At 43.2% G+C, this 22,668-nt stretch overlaps 1 protein-coding gene across 4 annotated transcripts in view; it reads left to right on the top strand.

The window, feature by feature from the left end:
• Nucleotides 1-22,668, top strand: part of OTOF (otoferlin) — a 762,055-nt gene that overhangs the window by 728,373 nt on the left and 11,014 nt on the right. For all 4 annotated transcript variants that reach the window (XM_030198653.1, XM_030198655.1, XM_030198656.1 and 1 more), the window contains 7 exons: nucleotides 3,975-4,145; nucleotides 5,603-5,763; nucleotides 9,110-9,252; nucleotides 12,318-12,406; nucleotides 15,496-15,594; nucleotides 19,702-19,943; nucleotides 22,178-22,356. In XM_030198653.1, the coding sequence (XP_030054513.1) occupies nucleotides 3,975-4,145; nucleotides 5,603-5,763; nucleotides 9,110-9,252; nucleotides 12,318-12,406; nucleotides 15,496-15,594; nucleotides 19,702-19,943; nucleotides 22,178-22,356 (1,084 nt within the window). The remainder of the gene's footprint in view (nucleotides 1-3,974; nucleotides 4,146-5,602; nucleotides 5,764-9,109; nucleotides 9,253-12,317; nucleotides 12,407-15,495; nucleotides 15,595-19,701; nucleotides 19,944-22,177; nucleotides 22,357-22,668) is intronic.

Raw genomic sequence — 22,668 nt, 5'->3', positions numbered from 1 at the left:
CAATTTTCACAACAAAGTGTAAATATGCAATCGGCATTATTTTACAAATGAAATTCAAAGTACAATTAAATAATTGAAAGAAAAATTCTTAACTGCCTATCTGTCCACAAACAAAGAAATTAGGTTCCAAGATTTCAAAAATTCTAAAAGAAATTAAAGAATATTAGCGGTTGCCACCTCGGGTTATCGACCCTAGCCTGCTTGTTAGGGTAGGCATACTACATTCACATCGGCTCTAGCATCAAGAAATTCTTTAAACTGTTTTGGGTCTACAAACTGAAACTGTTTACCCTCAAGCAGTATATTACAAATACAAGGAAAACGTAATACAAAGTTTACTCCCAATGCCAACGCTCTAGGGCGCTGCTCCAAAAAAGCCCTGCGCCTTATTTGTGTAGGCCTCGAGAGGTCTGGAAAAATTCGAACCTTTGAGCCCAAAAACAAGTTTTCTAAATGTCTTAAGGAAAGTCTTAAAACAGCATTGCGGTCAGGCTCCAGTGCAAAAGTGACCAGCATAGTTGACCTCTGTGTAATTATTTCCAATGAACTTTCCAGGAAGGAAGTAAGATTCATTCCATCCCCCTCTACTGGGGGGTTTCCAACAGTCCCCTTCGGATTCCAGATATAATAGGCTCGAGTAATGGGAGGTAGTGAGTCCTTATCCATTCCAAGAATGTCAACCATATATTTTTTTACCATCTCAATAGGAGAAATTAGAGGAGATTTGGGGAAATTTAGAAACCTAAGGTTAAGTTTCCTAACCTGGTTCTCCAGGTATTCCATTCGCTTATGCATGAAATTATTATCTTTAACCAAAGCGGTTTCCAAGTTCCCCATTTCTTGAAGCTCAGTATTCACTTTATCTAATTTCAAGGATTGCTGTGCAGTCACTTGCGCTTGGAGCAACGCAGCTTCAGACAAAACTTTAATATCACCAGTGTTTTCTTTCAATGTATTCTGCATAGAAACCTGAATGCTGTACACCATGTCCCACAGTGACTCAAGTGTCACTACTGCTGGTCTAACCACGCCACTAAAGGCTGGGAGAGATTGAGGTTGGGCCTCAGCTCGAGATAATTTTGAAACAATATCTTGAGGTAATACCTGTAAAGTTGATTGAATTAGCTGCTCTCGTTCGTGAGATCCATTCTCTGTAGCTGCAGACCTTCCCTCAGGCAGGTTCGGTTGAGCCACTTCGGCTTCCGTCGCTGTTCGGGCTGCAAACAACTCTCTCCCAGGCTGAGGCGGAGCAATACGATCCACAGGGCTCAAGGAAGCCCCGTTAGGACTCTCAATCGACGGCAATGCGTCGAGAGTTGCAGTAGGGGTCGAAGTTCCCCGAGGCCCCGATTGATGCTTTGAAAATTGCAAGGTCGTCTGCTTCAACGTTGGGATGGTCTCAGGAACCGAGGCATGTTCCCTGACCTTTCCCCTCCGCTTCCCCATCCGGAAAAACGAGGCGGCAGAAGCACCAACGGAGCTGAAAACCTAAGCTACCTCAAGAGCAAATACAGGTGCGTCCGCTTAGAACGCCATCTTGGAACCCAGCGAATATTTTCCAAGTATGATTAGTAATTTATTTACCTCTTTGTTTCCTCTACTTATTTGTACTGGAACAAATTGCTTGTTTTGTTATAAAACATTATAATTTAGAAAACGTAACTTTAAAAAAAAGAATACTAGCACTTACACATTAAGCATACACTTACCCGTATGAATTCCATCAGGATACCTAGGCACTATTATGCAAATGCTTAATTTACATTCCCTGGATTCTATATAAGGTGCATTGAGTTGCATGCGTTAAATTGGACATGCACCCAATTTACGTGCGCACCTTAATTAACAAGCCAATTAGTGATTATAATTGGCTGATAACAACAATTGTCAATAATTGGAATTTACATGCAGAGGTGTGCATAAATTCTAATGTGTGTAGCTGAATAGGGGGCATGGCCATGGGAGGAGCGTGGGAGTGTTGGGGGCATTCCTCAAATTTACGTGCATGGTTATAGAATTCGGGGGAATGCGCCCACACTTAGGCATGGATATTAACACCAAGTTTTCAGTGGCATAAATGGTCATGCCTACATGTAGGTGCATTCTCTGGCCCAATGGGTTATTCTACAAACCACGCCTAACTTTTGTCATGGTTCATAGAATAGCATTAAGTGCTTTTTGTGGACACATCTATATTTTAGATGCCATTTACAGAATTGGGCCCATAGTGTGCATTTTCAAAGAAGTCCTACAGATGGGCAGAGCATAAGCAGAGCTCCCACTTACATGTGTACCTTACAGAATATTGTAAGTTACATGTGACCCTGCCACATTTAGCTGCCCACACTTAACGCCAGATCTATGACTGGCTTAACTATGGGCACCTAAATGTTTGGTATGCTGATACCAGGTTCACTAGTATTCCATAACGGAATGTAGCTGTCCAAATTCCATTATAGAATGGGCTCTCACAACGCAGCCTTGGGCTGCCTAACTGGAGGTACCAGTTATAGAATTGCTCCCTAAGTGTTTAGTTTTCATCTTCATTACTGCACTACAGCCAAAGTTCAGTAAAATAACACCTCAGCACTGAAGGGGCAACAAAAGGGCCAGATGTGTCCCTTTGGCCACATCCCTGTGGCCACACCAACAGCTGTGCATGCTAATCAATCTGATGTATATTCATTACAGATATACTGAAAACCTGACTGGATGGTTGTGTAATAGGACTAGTTGACAACGCCTATTGTAGAGAGACAGGACACTTAGGAAGAGGTTGTATTTTTCTGTTGAACTAATCCCAGGAGGAGTGGCCTAGTGGTTAGGGTGGTGGACTTTGGGCCTGAGGAACTGAGTTCAATTCCCACTTCAGGCACAGGCAGCTCCTTGTGACACTGGGCAAGTCACTTAACCCTCCATTGCCACATTGAGCCTGCCATGAATAGGAAAGCACAGGGTACAAATGTAACAAAAAAAATGTATTTACATTTTGCAGTTATGTTACGTTTAGGGTTTCATAGATCCCTTCTTCAAGTGTCTCTGTAGCAGTTACAGAAGAGATACATTTTATATTTGAAGAAGTACTTGTTCATATATTTAACATGCTTCATGTCTTATTGAGAACTTATCTAGTTATTGATCATTGACCTATTAATATGTATAGATGAATGGAGGGAGAGAACTCTCATCGGCAAAGAGGAGTCTCTTAAGCAAGGGGAGAGAATTATTACAGGAAAGAAAGCCGCATGTCTGGCGAGTTATAGTTCTGTTATCCCTTGTTTTCTGACTTCTTTTGATTTCCAGCTCTCTTCCCATATACAGGGCTGTGCCAACACGGTAAGCGAGGTAAGCACGGCAGGAGGGCGCCGTCCTCTGGGGGGTGCCCCGCCGCACCATGCTTACCTCGCCCTCCCACTCCCATGTCCCAACTGCCCGCCCTCTTCTCCCCCCCCCCCCCCAAGATCCCTTTTAAATTTACCTCCGTCCGGCAGCGAAGGCGCAGCATCAGTGAAGGAGGCGACGCTCCTGACATCTCTACTAGTCTTCTCTTCGCTCAATGTCCCGCCTTCTTTGACGTCAGAAGAAGGCGGAACACTGAGCGAAGGGAAGACTAGTAGAGATGTCGGGAGCGCCGCCTCCTTCACTGACGCTGCGCCTTCGCTGCCAGACGGAGGTAAATTTAAAACGGATCTTGGGGGGGGGAGAAGAGGGCGGGCAGTTGGGACATGGGAGCGGGAGGGCAGGGGAGAGAAGAGCATGGATGGGAGGGCAGCGATCATTTTCACGGGGGGGGAGGGGGCGTGCGCACCAACTGTTCGTCTGCGGGGGTGCGCTGGGGGCACCAACTGATCTTCTGCAGGGGGGCGCCACAGACCCTTGGCACGGCCCTGCCCATATATTCCCTATCAGTGCCTATATTTATCGTTCTTCATTTGCCTTTTTCAAAGTGAACTTTTCATTTCTTTCACCCCTAGGTCATTTGATATTGAAGCCACCTTCCCCATGGAATCCATGTTGACAGTTGCTGTGTTCGACTGGGATTTGGTGGGCACTGACGATCTGATTGGAGAAACCAAGATTGACCTGGAAAATCGTTACTACAGCAAACACAGGGCTACCTGCGGGATCTCAAAGACTTACTCCATGTAAGGCAGAGTACTTTTCTCTGCATGTAACATGTTTTACACCTGAAAATGGCTCTTACAACATTTGACAGATTTATATCTGTGTAATAAGTAGCTGCACTGAAAGATAAGGCCTATATTTATGCAGTCTTTTTATTAAGGGCCCTGTTTACTAAGTCACGCTAACGTTTTTAGTGTGTGCTAATGCTAGAGACACCCATATATTCCTATGGGTGTCTGTAGTGTTAGCGCATGCTGATTTTTACCGTGAGCTAAAAATGTCAGCACGCCTAGAGAGTGGCTTCGTAAACAGGGCCCTAAGTGTTCATTAGTGCATAGTTTGGGCATGGAACAAGCAGAGTTCCATGTACACATGCACTTTATGAAACACATATATATACATACTAGTAAAAAAGGCCTGTTTCTCAAAGAAATGAAACGGGCGCTAGCAAGGATTTCCTCGGAGTGTGTATGTTTGAGAGAGTGTGTGTGAGAGTGACTGTGTGTGAGACAGAGAGAGTGAATGTGCGAGTGTGTGTGTGTGAGAGAGAGTGAGACTGGGTGCGAGTGTGTCTATGAGAGAGAGAGCGTGTGTGTGAGATTGAGAGTGTGTGCCAGGGGCCCCCCTCCCTCCCAGTTCCAGTGTCCCCCTCCCTCCGTGTTCCAGGGTCATCGTCCCCCCTCCCTCCCTCCGAGTTCCAGGGTCGTCCCTCCTCCGTCTCTCCGACTTCCAGGGTTGTCCCGTCCCTCCCTCCATCTGACTTCCAGGGTCATCCACCCTCTCTCCCTCCGAGTTTCACGGTCCCCTCACTCCCTCTGAGTTTCACGGTCCCCCCTCCCCCCTCCAAGTTTCAGGGTCCCTCCCTCCCTCTGAGTTTCAGGGTGTCCCTCCCTCCCAGTTCCATTATCCCCCTCCCTCCCTCCCAGTTCCAGGGTTGTCATCCCTCCCTTCCTTCCTCCCTCCCTCCCTTCCAGCTCCAGGCCCCCTCCCTCCGATTTTTAAAAGTCATCTTCACTTACCAAGTCAGGGTTACGGCGGCGGCCAGCAGCGGTAAAACCCGTGCAGGCTCGGCCCTTCTGTCTCTTTCTCAGCTGTGGTCCAGCCCTTGCGGAAACAGGAAATATAATATATGAACACATTTTTCACAACACATTTTTTTACATTCTAATTGAAAGTTTGTGGTATTTTTAAGATATTTTTTTGTACTAAATATTTTTTTCCTTATAATATACCATAACACAACATGGAATAAAGAGGTCCTTTTACTAAGGCATGCTAGTGTTTTTAGCGCACGCTAAAAATAGGTGCGCACTACACGCTAGAGATGCCAATGTATTCCTATGGGTGTCTCTAGCGTTTAGCATACGCCTATTTTTAGCGCAAGCTAAAAATGCTAGTGTGTCTTAGTAAAAAGACCCCAATGTGTCTAACAGGAACTGAAAGTCATTCTGACATTTCTCCTCCTCCTTTTTCACAGTCATGGCTACAACCAGTGGAGAGACCCCATGAAGCCCGCTCAGATTTTATCTAAATTGTGCAAAGAAGGAAAGGTGGATGGTCCTCATTTTGGTCCTGGAGGGAGAGTAAAGGTCTTAAATCGAGTTTTTACTGGCCCCACAGAAATTGAAGATGAAAATGGTAAGCAGTGGCTTGTATATGTTAGAGAGCTTTGGGATATGGCAGAACAGGGAGTAGCAGCATTACATCATAATATTTTTAGACAGTCAAGTAAACAGCTTTTGGATCATGAGAAGGGGAAATTGTTAAGCCCATTATGAGCTGCTTGCCAGTGTCCTGAAGTTCTATTTCCTAGGTTAAATCTATCATTCCTACTTTTAAAATTATTCTTTTACCTTGAAGTGTCATGTAGCTTATTTTCTATGCAGACTATAGTGCTCCAGTGCTGGTTTTGAAATAGTAAACAAAATCCACCATTTACATTGGTTTTACAAAGCTGTCAGTTGTTCCTTGCAAAACAGTTGTTTATAAATTCACAAAACGTACTATCATTTTTTCATGAGTTTCTATATTTTTGTATCTTTGTGTCATATTGCCATACCAGCACAATAAATCATTAACTATCTAGTCTTTATATATGTAATTCTAATCAAAGAACACAGTTGCCCTGTGATTATTACATCTGAAAGAGTATCACAAAACATGATATCCTACAGTTGGACAGATAGCCAAGGTAAAGAAGAAAGGATATGTAAAATGCACCTAGGCAGTCTCAATCATTGACACCACCTGATGGTGCAGGAACAAGGTGAGGCTTCAGAGAAGCTTCTCCAAGACTGTCCAAAATGGCCGTTTGATACTCATTAAGTTGCTGTATTTGAGGGCAGATTTTAGATAGAACATAGAGATCAGAATTAAGCCATCCCAGTGAAAACAAGTCAAATTCTGGCAGCATTGTAGAAATGGATCTGATGACATAGAGCCTTTTCTAAATTATATAAAGCAAGCATGTTTATTGTGTTGGAAACATGCGGCAGGAGCAGCCATATAGCAACTGTCAGGGCCCTGTTTACTAAGCAGTACTAAGGGCATGCTAGTGTTTTTAGCGTGTGTTAAACGCTAAAGACACCCATATATTCCTGTGGGTGTCTCTAGCATTTAGCACACACTAATTGTAGTGTACGCTAAAAACGCTAGCGCAGTTTAGTAAACAGGGCCCTCAATGTCTAAAACCTCAACGGGAGCAATGCAGCAACATGTACATCTCAGAGTCAGCACCTACATGTATATGGGCTGTGTCGGCATTGCCACACAGCTTTGTAAACAGAGGAGGTAAATGTGTAAACAATTGCAAAGTATTTTGAAATTATGTAATTTTTTTTCCGTACACTGTGTAGATATGTATGTCTGCCATTTTAGAAACCTACACATCTAAATGCTCCCAATAAAGTACAGAGCCTGCAATTATTCAGCACAGTTGATTATTGGGGTACAGAAAGAACGCAGGAGGATTATGGGGCACCCAAAAGGAGCACTTTTGCAAACCTATATGTGCCCTGGGGCAGCTGTAAATTCTGACACTGATCTTGGCAAGCATAGACTTGCATTCCCCCTCTGAAACAAGGAATACATTTGTATTTTTTTATGTCCCACTCTAACAGAAATGTAGCCATCCCTCCGATTTTGGGGGTCCCAGAGGTGGCCTGAGGAGGCAACATATTTCCTCCCCCTCCCCCCCCCCCCCCTTGTTAAAAATAATAGTACGTTTCCTAGCAGGGATGCCGAAGCCTGCCAGACAAAGAAATTCACTGCCAAGGCACTCCCCTCCTTCTTGCACTGCTGCAGTATCCTAGAAGTCGGCGAGATGCCTCCAGATGCCAACTCTGGGAATCCCCAAGCATGCTCAATTTTTGTGCAAACTGAGCATGTGCAAGGAGTCCCAGCATCGGTGGCTGGAGGCAACCCACTGAGCTCCAGGTTACTGCAACAGCTCGAGGAGGAGTGGAATGGCTAGGCAGTGAATTTCTTTAGCTGGCAGGGCTTTGGCATCCCTGTCAGCCATTTAATGGATGCAATGCAGGTTTTGAGAGGGCCTGAGCCCAAACAGGGGGACCCAGGCCCCCAAGGCCACCCCCTCCCTCCAAGGCTATGCCATTACACCCTAATTCTGACCCATACCATGCCCTATTCTCATGCAAACTATATCCCCTTTTCATATATTCGTATTGCAGATTTACACATTTAAATACCATCTTTCCACAATTGAGTTTTCTATCTGTATCTGAGATACACAAATAAATTCTGCTAGCTACACATGTATATTGCAAGTAAGGCTTCTAAAATAACCACCTTGGTGAAAAATTGTAGAAAACTGTATGTTTTCCCAACTCTGAGAAGGTGACTGGAACAAATGCAGTGGTCAGCACCTTTCAACACCATTACTCTCTATGGGGCCCTTTTACTAAGCCGCTTAAGCTTCTACATGCGCCCAACATGTGCTAAAATGGAGTTATCACCCAGATACAGCATGGCTCTTGCGGTAATTTCATTTGGGCGTGCATCCGATACACATGTCCAAAAAAGAATTTTTATCTTTGGACACGTACAAACCAGCATTTGACGCACGTAGGTCATTACCGCTCGATTACTGCATGAGACTTTACCGCTAGGTCAATGGCTGGCGGTAAGGTCTCAGACCCAAAATGGACACACACCAATTTTGATTTTGCCGCATGTCCATTTTCGGCAAAAATTTAAAAAGATATTTTTTGCAGGTGCGCTGAAGAATGGATATGCGCGCACCCAAAACACGCACCTACACTACCGCCGGCCATTTTTCAGCGCACCTTAGTAAAAGGACCCCTATATAGCCTCACCTTATTTCCTTCAACCATAGCAGTCTCAAACGCTGCATCACTTCCATAAGAAAAATCCTTACTGTCATTTAAAATCCTACCTGTACTGTTCCAGATCTGTTCTCATTCACTTGTGGTGCCTGAATTAAATTTTAATTCTCTCAGGGGCTCTTTTACTAAGCCGCAGTAAAAAGTGGCCTGCAGTAGTGCGAGTGCGTCTTTTGGGCGTGCGCTGGGCAATTTTTTTTACTGCATCTAGGAAAAGGGGCCTTTTTTAAGGGACCAGAAAATGAAACCTTACCATCACCCATTGACCTAGCGGTAAGGTCTCATGAGCTACCCGAGTGGTAAGCATACAGAGCACGCCAACTGCTGTTTACTGCTGAGTAAGCGGCCCGGGGTAGAAAATAGAAAATTATTTTCTACCGCAGAATTTGGCATGCGCCAAATTCAGAATTACCGCCCAGCTCACGCACTAGCCAGTGGTAGGGCCGATTTGGTGCACGCTGTATGCGCATAGGCCCTTACACAGCTTAGTAAAAAGACCCCTCAGTGTAAAAATTCCACACGCATTGAAAAAACTTTGAATAAATGCATTGACTGAAGTGTTTGTTGTAGCCAAAACCTTGTGCCACAGCCTCTTTCATAGCCTCTTTCATCTGTTCCTGCAGGTCAGAAGAAACAGACAGATGAGCATCTTGCACTGACTGTTCTCCACAACTGGGAAGAAATCCCACGAGTAGGCTGCAAACTGATCCCCGAGCATGTGGAAACAAGGCCCCTGCTGAACCCTGACAAGCCTGGAATTGAACAGGTGACGCTGCCAAGAGCTGATGCTTTTAGACAGTGATTCACAGTCCTACATTGTCCTTTGCTTTCAGAGTATACAGAATGGAGCCAATTTTATAATGACAAAATGCCCAAAAGACATCTTTTTTATGCCTGTTCTATAAAGGGTACTCATCATACAGGTGAATTTTCGAAAGAGAAGGATGCCCATCTTCCGTCACAAATCAGGAGATGGGCATCCTTCTCTCAGGGTTGCCCAAATTGGCATAATGGAAAGCCGATTTGGGGTGTCCTCAACTGCTTTCCGTCACGGGGATGACCAAAATTCACGGGGGCGTGTTGGCACCGTACCGAAGGCGGGACTGGGGCGTGATTTAGAGATGGGCGTCCTCGGCCGATAATGGAAAAAAGAAGGGCGTCCCTGACGAGCATTTGGCCGACTTTACTTGGTCCATTTTTTTTCACGACCAAGCCACAAAAAGGTGCTCGAACTGACCAGATGACCACTGGAGGGAATCGGGGATGATCTCCCCTTACTCCCCCAGTGGTCACCAACCCTCGTCCATTCCAAAAAAGAAAATGTAAAAACATTTTTTCCAGCCTGTATGCCAGCCTCAAATGTCATACCCAGCTCCATCACAGCAGTATGCAGGACCCTGGAGCAGTTTTTAGTGGGTGCAGTGCACTTTAGGCAGGCGGACCCAGGCCCATCCCCCCCTACCTGTTACACTTCTGCTGGTAAATGTTGAGCCCTCCAACCCCCCCCCCCAAAACCCACTGTACCAAGATGTAGGTGCCCCCTTCACCCCTTAGGGCTATGGTAGTGGTGTACAGTTGTGGGTAGTGGGGGGGTTGGGGGGCTCAGCACCGAAGGTAAGGGAGCTATGCACCTGGAAACAATTTGAGAAGTCCACTGCAGTGCCTCCTAGGGTGCCCGGTTGGTGTCCTGGCATGTGAGGGGGACCAGTGCACTACGAATGCGGGCTCCTCCCACAATCAAATAGCTTGGATTTGGTCATTTTTGAGATGGGCGTCCTCAGTTTCCATTATTGCCAAAAACCAGGGATAACAATCTCAAAAATGACCTAGGGACAACCATCTCTATGGTCAACCTAAATTTCATGATTTGGGCGTCCCCGACTGTATTATCGAAACAAAAGATAGACGCCCATCTTGTTTCGATAATACAGGTTGCCCCGCCCTTTACGGGGCTGTCCTGCGAGGACGCCCTCATGACAACTTTGGCGCCCCGTTCGATTATGCCCCTCAGAGTGCTCTCCATTCACAGAAAAAATATTTAAATATTCATACCTCTAATTATTTAAAACTATGGTAGATCATCAAATGTAAGAGGTAAATAATTGTACAATATATCAAGTAGAGAAGAAATCACCTCCTCATTCTCATCATCAGTGTAAAAGTTGCCTAATTCCATAAAACGGTGATTCTTTATATCAGTGTACTCAAAAACACATTTTATATCTATATTAAAGGACCCTTTCAGCACATGTATAAGAAAGATGTTTTCTAATTCCTTTTATTTATCTTCTGTAGAAGCTTCCTTTAACAAGCTGTAGATTATCCAATGTGAAATCATGTTTCAAAAGACTCTACATCAGGGAAATCACAGCCCTTGGGTTCCTCCATTTTTCAATTCTATTAGTGGCTTCTTCTGTACTTGATATTTTGTATAGTTGTTCATATCCCTTACTTGATGGTTCACCATATTTTTAAATCGTTAGAGATGTGGATATTTATATAGGGCATGACAGGGGCAACCCAAGGCAAGATGGACCCTGAGGCAGAGCTGAGATGCCGCCCCTCCCCGCTCCGGGCCACAGTCTGGCATCTCCCCCCTTCTTTTCTCTACCCCCTTCCCCTAGTTTACTTTCTTTCCCCATTTTCCAAAAGGTGGTGGTGGCAGCGATTCCTATGCACTGCCCTGCCGCCAGCACCGGCCTCTTCTCTACTGCAGCCCACCTCTGAGGAAATAGGATGTTACATCAGAGAGGTGGGTCGCAGTAAAGAGAAGAGGCCAGTGCCACGGCAGGGCAGCATATGGGAATTTCTGCTGCCGTCGTCCCTTTTTGGAAAATGGACAAAGATGGTAAACTTGGGGAAGGGGATGGAAGAAGGAAGGGGGATATGCCGCTCCAGGAAAAGTGCCACCTAGGGACCCCGCCTCAGGTGGCCTAATGGTAGGGCTGCCACTGGGGCCTGATATTCAAAAGGGTATAATCATGCAGGATCAGCTCCTACCTGGATAAACCATGTTGAGTGAGCATATCTGGGTTTAAAATAGGTTTGGACAAGTTCCTGGAAGAAAAGTCCATTATCTGCTATTAAGACAGACATGGGGAAAATCACTACTTATCCCTGGGATCAGTAACATAGAATCTTGCTACTATTTGGGATTCTGTTTGGTGTTTATGACTTGGATTGGCCACCACTGGAAGCAGGATACTGGGCTAGATGGATCATCGGTCTGACCCAGTTATGACTATTCTTATGCTCTTACGTAACTCCTATGCTTCACTAATACCCTTGTTCTCCTTCCACCTCTCCCAGTCTGATTATCATCAATCTCATCTTCCCCTGTCTGATATTACCCTCTTCTTTCTCCTTGGCTATTTTATAGCTTTTCAGTAATCTGATTTCCATTATCCCTTCCATCTTCCAAGCCTCCATCAAACCAGTTCTATCATGACCATCCTTTCCATCACCTCTGTTTCGCCTTTCACCTCCTTTCATCTCCAGCAGCAGTGATGGGCCTCTCTGATAGGGCAGCATATTCTCCTCTAGCAATAGCATTTGCATCATGGGAGATGTAGTTCCAAAAACTAATTAAATATCCAACTGTGGCCCTTGCTACCATGATATCCCCCTTAACTGTTTCACATCCTGTGCTAGTCATGTTCTATACAAGCCCCATTAGCTGGAACCCGTGTATGGTATAGGGATAGAAAATATTTGGGCATTCCCAGAAGAAAAATAGTATGGAGAAGATACCTTGAGAGTTCAAATGATAAATAGATGAGTAACTATTAAGATGAAGTGCCTCTTACCTGATTTCTTGCTTGTATATTACAGGGCCGTCTGGAGATGTGGGTGGACATGTTTCCAATGGACATGCCAGCTCCAGGAGCAGCCATCGACATTTCCCCAAGGAAACCAAAAAGGTAGTGAACCTTCAATAGCCTCCAGAGGCATTCTGGGAACAAATTACCCCCACTTTATCTACCACTACTACCCTTGCAACATTGTAATTGCACATGAGTCTTGTCCAGAAAGTAGATCTAATCATTCCATCTTAACAGCTCTGTTTCATAGATCAGATCTTTAAAATATATTTGATTGTGAAACTCTTTCATCTCATTGACTCTGGATGCTTAGACTTTGGCAGTTTCACCACCCACAATCAAAGTAAAGTGACTGTTGAGGTGATACAAGAGAAAAGAGACATGCATACAGTATATATATTTATGATCTTCCCTGCTGGGAGCAGTAAATGTTGAAGTATGCATAAAAAAGTTTCCAGCAAAGAAAACGACTTCTCTCCTGCCCCCCTCTTATCCTACATTAACTTCTTCCACTTCTTCCATTATCCTTTTTTCTCTCGCCCCAGTTTTAAAGCATCTGCTGCATTAGAGGGAGTATAATTCTCTTTGACACCTGCATGATGCTATGTGGGAGACTATTAAAGTTCATTGTTCCTCAAAGGTGAGATAGTAGATGGATAAAATTAAATCCATCAGGCAGATTTCAAGGTACAATAAAAGTGACTTTTTGTACTTGAACTTCCAGGTAAGCCAGGATGAAAACAGCAGCCATAATAGACTGTATGGAGAAAACCAAGACCATATGCGATTGACAAAGAATATTATGCATTAAGAGGCCCTTTTACTAAACCATTGTAAAACGTGGTCTGCGCTAGTTGTGGCATGCCAAATTGTTGATCTTTAAAACTTATTGCTCACACAAAACAAATTTGCACACACCAGGCCACTCCTTAGAGGAAACGTTGCCCACGAGTGTGCCCTCTTTGAAGGTGAGTGCTAAGGCACTTACATGCTACCTCACAGAATGGCATGCACAACTGCTAATATAGGCATCCCCTTGCATGTTAAGGGATATTTACCTGCTGTACGCCATTTCTAGAATAGTCTCAATTCTGATTTATCTGGATTAAGCTATATGTGATGCTGTTTAAACCATTGGGCCAATTCTGATAAACACATTGGTTGCACAAGTTCATCAGGGTTTTTATCCAAATGGATCACCGATTGAATATCATCCACAAACAGATGGCACTTAAACCCACATTTTCCACAATTTAAATAGTTAGGTCTAGGAATAAATTAAATAAGAGAGGAGAGAGAATTGAACTCTGTCAGGAGTGCCAGCTAACCAGACTTGTCAAGAAGTCTGGATAACTTTCCCACGAACGTAGAGGTTAGGAAAGCCTTTTTTTCAAAAAGTGTAAATATATTTGCTGGAAATTTGAAGGAAATTTCTAACCTCAGTAATTATTTGAATATTTCTGTCATGTTCCCTTTCATTCTTCTAGCAAATGCCTTAAGCCTTTCTTTGCAGGATTTATGTTGCAAATCTTGTATTTTAACCCATCTATAACTGCTTCCATTCTATCATTGCCTTTACAAAGGTCCAATCTCCAGAACAGTACACAGTAGTCATAGTAGAGTCTTACTAGCAACCTCTACAAGGGAAGATTATCTCCTTTCGCCTACTGATGACATCTCTACTTATGCAACCAAGTACCGAGTTCATCTTTCCTGTTGTTTTGTTACACTGACTGACCATGACTTTCTCAGTTCACCTGATATGATTATTTCTAGTTCAATAGTTTCCAGTTGTGGTCATTCTAAATGACATACAGCTAGAGTACTTTTGTGTCCACTGAAGCTCATGTTCCAAACTTAACCATTCTTCCAGTCTTTCAAGCTTCCACTCAGTTACAGATATTTATATCATTACACAGTGGTGCTATTAAAGGGGCCTGTGTAATAAAGTACACTAACCTAAGCATACTGTTTAACTTCTGTTTTGGCATACTTTTTGATGTGTTCAAATAATTTCCAATATCGCAGTAGATTTTACTGCAGATAATCATATATTAAACCAAGCTGCAAATAAGTATGCTAGAATTGTACAGTTGAATGTCCTTTAACACAGAAATTAACTGCTACTTCCAATGCAGGGAGGTGGCTTTACATTTCTCTGCTAAATTATTACAAATTTTAAGGCTGGGTTTTACTTGTATGTTAGAGTTGAAGTAAAGCTCTGAAGTTAAAAATGAAGCACTAGAAATCAATTGATTCCTGAGTCTGAAAGCCCAGAGTCTCCTCAAACCCAAGAGCTCCAGGCTCAGGGCTGCTAGATCTTAGAGTAACAGACCTATGCACCCCAAGCCCATGAAATGTCAGGCAGATATTCTGACCCGGGACTTGTGGCCTAGAAGATCAACCTACCCACTAACACACCTCACACCCAAGTTATGCCTTTATTTCATGGTCTATATTTTTGTGGATGAAACAGTCAGGAATAAGAGGTCAGATCCAACAAAGGACCACAGGTTAAAGACAGTTGGATACAGGACTCAAACAATAGTAGTATGGTAACAGTCACTTTGTTAAGGAATGACTAGATGTAGCCACATCTCTATCGATGTCACGAATTCTTCCAGTGTTCTTAAAAATAAGGACAGAGGAAATCTCAGTAACTGAACAAATATGTAGCAGTTATAATTCCTCTGGTGAATTAATGCATTAATCAAGTGCAAAGAACTCTATCAATCCCAATCCTAACAACTAATTACATAATTGTATCCAGCTCTCTTCAATCGATAGTTTTCTGGTATATTGTGCACTAATGGAAGAACCCAACAATCAACTGTTCTACTCCAGTGGAGTGGGAAAGGTTTTTTCTTTTGTTTTTTTGTCCACAAAGGCAAAATTGCAAGGTACTTTCATCATTGCTTTCCTTCTCCTTTCACCGAACCAGCATGAGGTACCATCTTTTACTATGCAAAATACACTGGCATTGATTTCTTGTTATATATCACAAAACACTCTTCATCTTTTATGTTAACACACTTTCAACTGTATCATCCATAGCACCTTTCTCTTCATACATTGATCTTGGGCTCCTAGACTACAAATATCTAATTCTCCTGTTCTGTTTTTCTCATTCATCTTCACCCTCCTGTTCCATGGCCTGGTCTCACCTTTTCTCACTTCCTCCTTGCCAGATACGAGCTTAGAGTGATAATATGGAACACAGATGAAGTAATCTTGGAAGATGATGATTACTTCACAGGAGAAAAATCTAGTGACATTTTTGTCAGGGGGTATGTACAAGAGTGGAAATGTGAGCTCCATGTGTGTATTCATGTTGCATGAATGCTTTTGTGTGTACATGGGTGCTACACACACTTACACAGCCTCCGCCATCACTGCTGAGTTTATTTTTCTTTGTGGTGTGTGTGTGATTAATGGAATTTTGCTTTGTGTTCTTTTTGGCTTTTGTTTCCTTCCTTGTTTCTTGTTGCATTGTTGCTGTCTAGTTCTGAGCTGCATGTAATTATTTGGACACTGATAAAGTGATTCTAGAAGGTGATGTTTTCCGTACAGGACAGAAGAAGTCCGACATCTATGTCAAGGAGTAAATGATGCATTAGTGGATTTCCCTCTTGGCCCCCTCCTTTTCTTTCTTCCAGCCTCTGGTATGGTTTTACATGCATTCCCAACCCCATCCCTCAGCATTGCTTGTGACACTGTGACTGTATTGCACTTTAAAGCTATCCCACTCCGATTTCCAACTCATTTGCTCGATTGGCTCATAGTGATGCCGTTACGTTAGTTGACAAAGAAACTATTTTGACATTCAAGGCTTTAGCCAACTTTTTCAGTCTTCATTTTTAGGCTGTCTTATTGGTAGTGATTAAAACTTGCTACCATTTTGGCATAATCCATACTGGATGAGCCACCTTGTGGTTTATTTGGAATGAGCAGGTTGTTTCAGTCCTGTGCCCAGTGGACAGGTATCTACATCAGGAAAGGCACCACTGTAATTGGCATTGATTGGTATACTAGCAGGCAGTCTCAAGAAAGGCATATAGAAACTGAATTATTCCTCTACATATGTAGCAACGGTGCTTGAAGAACAGATTTCAGGTACATAACAGTATACTGTAGTCACATTGATTATAGTGTGCTTTATAGCAGGGGCGTAGCCAGTATGGGGCCGGGGGGCCTGGGCCCCCATAGATTTGCCCCGGACCCCCTGCCGATGACCCTCTCGATCCCCCCTCCTGCTGCCAACCCGCTGTCAACCCGCCGTCGCCTACCTTTGCAAGTGCAGGACATCAGACTACAACGAAGCATTGCGCGGGATTGGGAAGAAGAGGACTTTGGCTCGGCTGGCGGGGGTTGGGGTCCCCTGCCAGCAAAGGTAAGCGACGGCGGGTTGGCAGCGGGTTGGCGGCAGGAAGGGGGGTCGAGAGGGTCAAAGTTGGTGGCGGGGGGGTTCAGCAATGGTTGGGGGGGGTCGGCGGCACCGGGGGGGGGGGCTCTGGACCCCCCCTCCCGCCGAAGTCTGGCTACACCCCTGCTCTATAGTATTATTAGATTTAGCTTACCCCACAGTAGAAGAACTTGGCCAAACTTGTTTTCAATCATTGATAAGACTGAAGTGAGCTACTTTATATATTTTGTGGGGGAGGGGGAGTAGGGTTGGATAAATTCTAACATATTGTTACAAAACATCCAATAATTTGAATTTTTAAAACATTTAGGGCTCTGTTGACTAAGGTGCGCTAGCGTTTTTAGTGCGTGCACAAAATTAGCGTGCGCTAACTGTGTAGGCACCCATAGGAATATTGTGAGCGCCTACACAGTTAGCATGCGCCAATGGTTAGTGCGCTAAAAGCACTAATGTATCTCTAACGCAGCTTAGTAAATGGGTCCCTTAATCAAGGAGCCCTCCCTTCTATCCCTTGCAGTAAAATGGATGTGTAATCCCAAAGGGACATGTATTTAGTTCTACAAGTAAAGTCCAGCAAAAAGAGAAAACCAAACAGTCCCACAAATGTCAAAGTAAAAAAGAAAAAGTGTGAATGACCGATGCAATGAGTCAAGTTAAAACAAATCCTTTATTCATATCATATATACCAGCATTTGCTTGAAGACAGCACATAAAGTAGAAGCCACAAAGCTTCACTTAGCAGTGTACTCAACACGGTCCATGTTTCGGCCTATGCCTTCATCTGGAGTCCAAAACAGGGATCAATATGAAATTTGTGCTAAAATAAAACTAGCAACACTAGAAACCGGTTCAGTGTAACTGCACACCTCTATGCCTGCGATTTAGAGAACTTTTGAGCCGGTTTCTGCTAAGTGAAGCTTTAGGGTTTTTACTTTATGTGCTGTCTTCAAGCAAATACTGATATATATGAATAAAGGGTTTGTTTTAACCTGACACATCGCATTGGTCATTCCCACTCTTTCTTTTCTACCGTGGCAAATAGAAGCCCAGATCATTGGTATTATATTATATCTGATGCCCATTGGCATGAGTAAGAGACTGTAAATGCCATCTTTAAACCTCCAGGAAAATTAAATCAAAATAGATTTAAAATCAATACAATTGGGACTGCTTGAGCCCTCAGCACTGGAGAAGGCTACTTTTCTTCCCCAGACTCCCTACCCAGTCCCATGAATTGGAAAGGGAGTAGGTTTGATTGCACACAGGGCTTCATGTACTTGCATCATTGTCTTCTCAGCATATGAACATTATTTGAGAAGGGGAAACGAGAGGGCAACTTCAATTTTGTTTTTCTTTTGCTTGCATAAACCAGGTAAGTTCTGGGTTGCTTCTTAACTTTCTTCTGCACCTGGAGATGAATGCTTCACGTAAGATCTGTTGCATGAAGAATTTCTGTGTGTTTCTTTTTTAATTGTCCTTGTTAGCACAATGTTAGAAGTGTCCTGTTTCTTTGAAGTAGCAGGTGTATGTAGAATAACGTGGGAGAATGGGCTTTTTGCCAATGAGAAGTATTATGCTAGTTTGCTTTTAGAAGGGGAGAAGTGGAATGAAAGGGAACAGGATAGACAGGATGTCATCAAATGAGCATTTGGAACTGTTCCCTGAAATGTTTTCTGTGTCACATTGCATCGTCATTGCGAGCTATTGAACATTTCACTGCTACTGTAGCAGCTCAGTGTGACAGAATCATGAGTGGTTTTTATGGGAGCTTGATATAACCAGTCTGCTCCTGTATAAAAGGTATTTCTCATTTGCTATGTGATATTTTTCAACTGTAACAATAAAGCAAGCAAATTGTGGCCAAGCTGCTACAGTGAGTCCTGTGTACTAAAGGTTTTCGTCCATTTTATGCCTGTATGCAGAGGCAACAAAGAAGAGAAGAGAAAAAAAGAAAATGCTAAACATAGGTTACAAAACAAGGTTTAAACTACTTTTTCCACATTTAGCCACACAATTCTTTTTGTGTAATGATGACCACTATACAAAACATTTTAGTGTAAGAAAAGTTCTGATGTTAGATAGAAAAACTAGAAAAGACCCATAAAACATATCTGGTCAAATTATAATCTCCTGCAGCTTTTTACAGATGCAGATTTAACAGGATTGCAAATGTCATCAAACAATGGGATTTGAATGAAGAGAGTGCCAGAGATGAGCTGGAGAGAAGACTGAGTGCTGGGGGTAGCCTGGGGAAGAGAGAGTGGTGGAGAAAGACCAGGATGGCGAAACAGCTTAGTGGGGTTGAGCAGCGGAAGGGAGGAAAGAGTGCTGAGACTAGGCAGGGAGGTGAGGGAGAGGAAGAACAAGAGAGATTCCTGAGGTTGGATAATAGCTTTTCCTAAGACACCCATAATGATTTTTGGTTTATATAACAAATTTGAGCCCTCCGTTCATCTAGAAATGCTCAAAAAAAAGCATGATGGAGAGATAGACAATTGTGAATTATATATACATCATAATAATATAACACAGAGCTTTTCATATATGTATATAGTCTGGCACTCCATTACTACAGCAAGTCCTGTTTCTTATCTCTGGTTGTCCACTTAGATTCTTTGCTGATTGAAGCGGGATATAAATGCTAAGAATAGAACAGAATTGTAACTCTCTGTATCCATAGGCCAAGAATCCACAACATATTCAAATATAATCTTCCTAACCATGTGACTCAACGCATTCATCTACAAAATAAATAATAAATTTTAATGAAAAGGGAGTTAAAAATAAAAGCTACTTCAAAATATGGTAGATTAGAAATGAGAGCTATAGAAATAAATGTGTGTCCTTTTTCTTTTAAAGTCAAAATCAGTTAGAGCTCTGAAGACTGCAGAGTCATTCAGTTCTCTCTAGAAAGAGCTTCTCTTTCCATGTATTGACTTGTTTTTCTTGTGGATCTGGGGAATGGCTATAGGTGGCTGAAGGGCCAGCAAGAGGACAAGCAGGACACTGATGTTCACTACCACTCACTCACCGGTGAGGGCAACTTCAACTGGCGCTTCTTGTTCCCCTTCGACTACCTGATGGCTGAGGAAAAGATAGTGATCTCCAAAAAAGAGTCCATGTTCTCCTGGGATGAGACAGAGTACAAGATCCCAGCGCGCCTCACTATGCAGGTCTGGGACGCTGACCACTTTTCTGCTGATGACTTCCTTGGTATGTATACTTCTGGGTAACTCTCATTATCTTAAAAAAAATCTGTAAGTTCCTAACTGAGAATTTTGGATGGTACCCTACCACCAACAACCCCTTTCCCCAGCATCCTGGTCAACATAAGGAGTGCATAGCCCACCAGACAAAAGTACTACTACTACTACTACTACTTAGCATTTCTATAGCGCTGCCAGGGTTACACAGCGCTGTACAAGTTTAAACATGGGGAAGGACAGTCCCTGCTCAAGAGAGCTTACAATCTAAAGGTTACAAACTATGTAGTCAGTGTAGGTATCATGAATGGGGAAGGTGGTTAGGCGCCAAAAGCAAGGGAGAAGAGATGGGCTTTGAGTAAGGACTTGAAAATGGGCAGGGAGGGCGCATGGCGTAGTTATATGATCGTCTACATTAACCAGATATGAGTTCAAATGCTAGTGATCTGTCCCTTACTGAAAATGATCAAATAGGCTTAATGTACTTACTTGCTTTCATGCTCTCTTTCTATGGCGGAAACATTTAGCAAAGCTGTTACATAGGAAAGGCATCACAACTTTTCAAGAGGAAAGACACAAACAAGAAGAATATGGATGAACTGTGACTAAAGTTGTAAGCAGAGAAACGTTAGCCAGATAATAGTGAAGTGTGAAGAAAATGTGACAAAAGTTGTCAAGAGAATTAAAGCCCCACTTTACATAGAATGTTGAGATATCCAGGTCAGGACGTCCTCAGATTCCCCTGCTATTTTACCAAAGGCCCAGCCACATGCAGAGCCTTTTGTAAAATGATTTAGATGGGAATTGGCAAATGCAAAGGTAGAAGCAGCAATTTAAAAAAGCTGCACATGAGGAAAAAGCATCCTGCTGTCCCCAAATGTGCATGGCAGCAGCTTTTTAAAATAGCTGCCCCCAAAAGCCAAGAGAGAAAGGACAAGATTCCAATAGCCAAGAACCCCACCACCCCAATTAGCAGACCCCCTGATAGGCAGGCCAGACCTCCCAACAAAGCAGACCCCTCCCCTGACAGGCAGACCAGACTACAACAAGGGTTTAACCAGCACCATTTTGAATCCATCCACCAGCAAAGTAGAAGCAACTAGGGATTGTTTCTGCCCCTCCCCCAACCTCCCACTGGACACTAGTGAGACCCCTAGTAATAACCAGAGGTGAGATCAGGGGAGGTGGGGGGGGGGGTCTGGCCTGTCGGGGAGGGGACTGACTGATTCATGCGTGGGGCTCTGGGATGTCAGGAGGTTGGAGATGGGAACTTTTGCACCACCTCCTTTGTTGACAATTGCATGTACCTCATCGCAGGTATAAAAGCTGACACTGAAAATTTTTGCTGTACACCTATATTCTCCTTATAAAATGGAGAACACATGTCTATATTTTGGCCTTGCCTAAACCGTACTCTATCCATGTCTAACCAAAACCCCATTTATATGTGTACATGTCTCTATTTACTTATGGAGACGTTTATAAAAGAAGGGCCTGTATGTTAACTGTAATGATGCTTTTATCAATGCATGTTTTTGAAAGAAAATTGAGTCCTTAATGCTTGAAAGTTACAGAATCCAAGTTGATTACAGAAAAAGTATTTAAACCCACAGCGGGTTTAGTACAGGGGAGGAGGTTTGCAGGGTACCAGCTGAGCAGTGATATTGGCAAATTATTTTTTAAGCAATATACTTTATCTATTACTGCAAATGTTCAGAGATTTAAAATGCATGTTTCTATATTCAACACAACTATCTTTGGCTGTGGTATTGTGTTTAGAGTTCTTTTTATGGCTGGAAGTCGTGCACTTGATGGCAAATGTTAGTCATTTAGGCCCAGATTCTATAAATGGCACTCTTAATTGTGTGTACAAGTTTGAGCGTGCGCCCAATTTGCATGTGCAATTTAATTGGTTAACAAACCAATTAGCACCAATTAGCACTAGTTGCTTTGCGATAAAGATGTGTGCATAAATCCGCTAAGTCAATGGCAGGCGGTAAGGTCTCAGACCCAAAATGGACGCGCGGCAATTTTTATTTTGCCGCACATCCATTTTCAGCAAAACTTTTAAAAGGGCATTTTTTTGCAGGCCATTTTTCAGCGCACCCTAGTAAAAGGACCCCTTAGCTCACTAATCATTAGCACACACTAAAAACGCTAACGTGCCTTTGTAAAAGACTCCCATAGGTAAGGTATTATCCTTCTGTGCCATCCTGCTGAACATAATGTGCTCCTCCTCTACAGGTGCAATTGAGCTGGACTTAAATCGGTTTCCTCGAGGAGCAAAAACAGCCAAACAGTGCTCCATAGACATGGTGACAACTGAGGCTGAACTGCCCACAGTCTCCATCTTCAAACAGAAGAGGGTCAAGGGCTGGTGGCCCTTTGTAGCTCGAAATGAAAATGATGAAATGGAACTCACTGTAAGATATTAGAAACTCTATCAGCTTTGCTGCCCCTTTCTATTACTATTTAACCAAAATAAGGATTTAGCAAGCAGAAACGAAGATTTTTAAAAGAGCAACTGAGCAGCCTGTGGTTCCACAGTGTTTATTGAGAACCCTAGATTCATACCTCTATGTGACAGGGTCTCAGATTTCATAATGGCAGCCAAGCAATAGACTAAGGATAGTGAACTTAGTCCTTGAGTGCTGTGAACAGGACAGGTTTTTAGGATTTCCATAATGAATATACATGAGATATATTTGCATACATCTGATCCAAGAAGCACATCA

Source organism: Microcaecilia unicolor, chromosome 3 (genome assembly GCF_901765095.1).
Source record: "Microcaecilia unicolor chromosome 3, aMicUni1.1, whole genome shotgun sequence".
Classification (NCBI taxonomy): Eukaryota; Metazoa; Chordata; class Amphibia; order Gymnophiona; family Siphonopidae; genus Microcaecilia; species Microcaecilia unicolor.
This window is presented reverse-complemented; position numbering and strand designations above follow the sequence as displayed.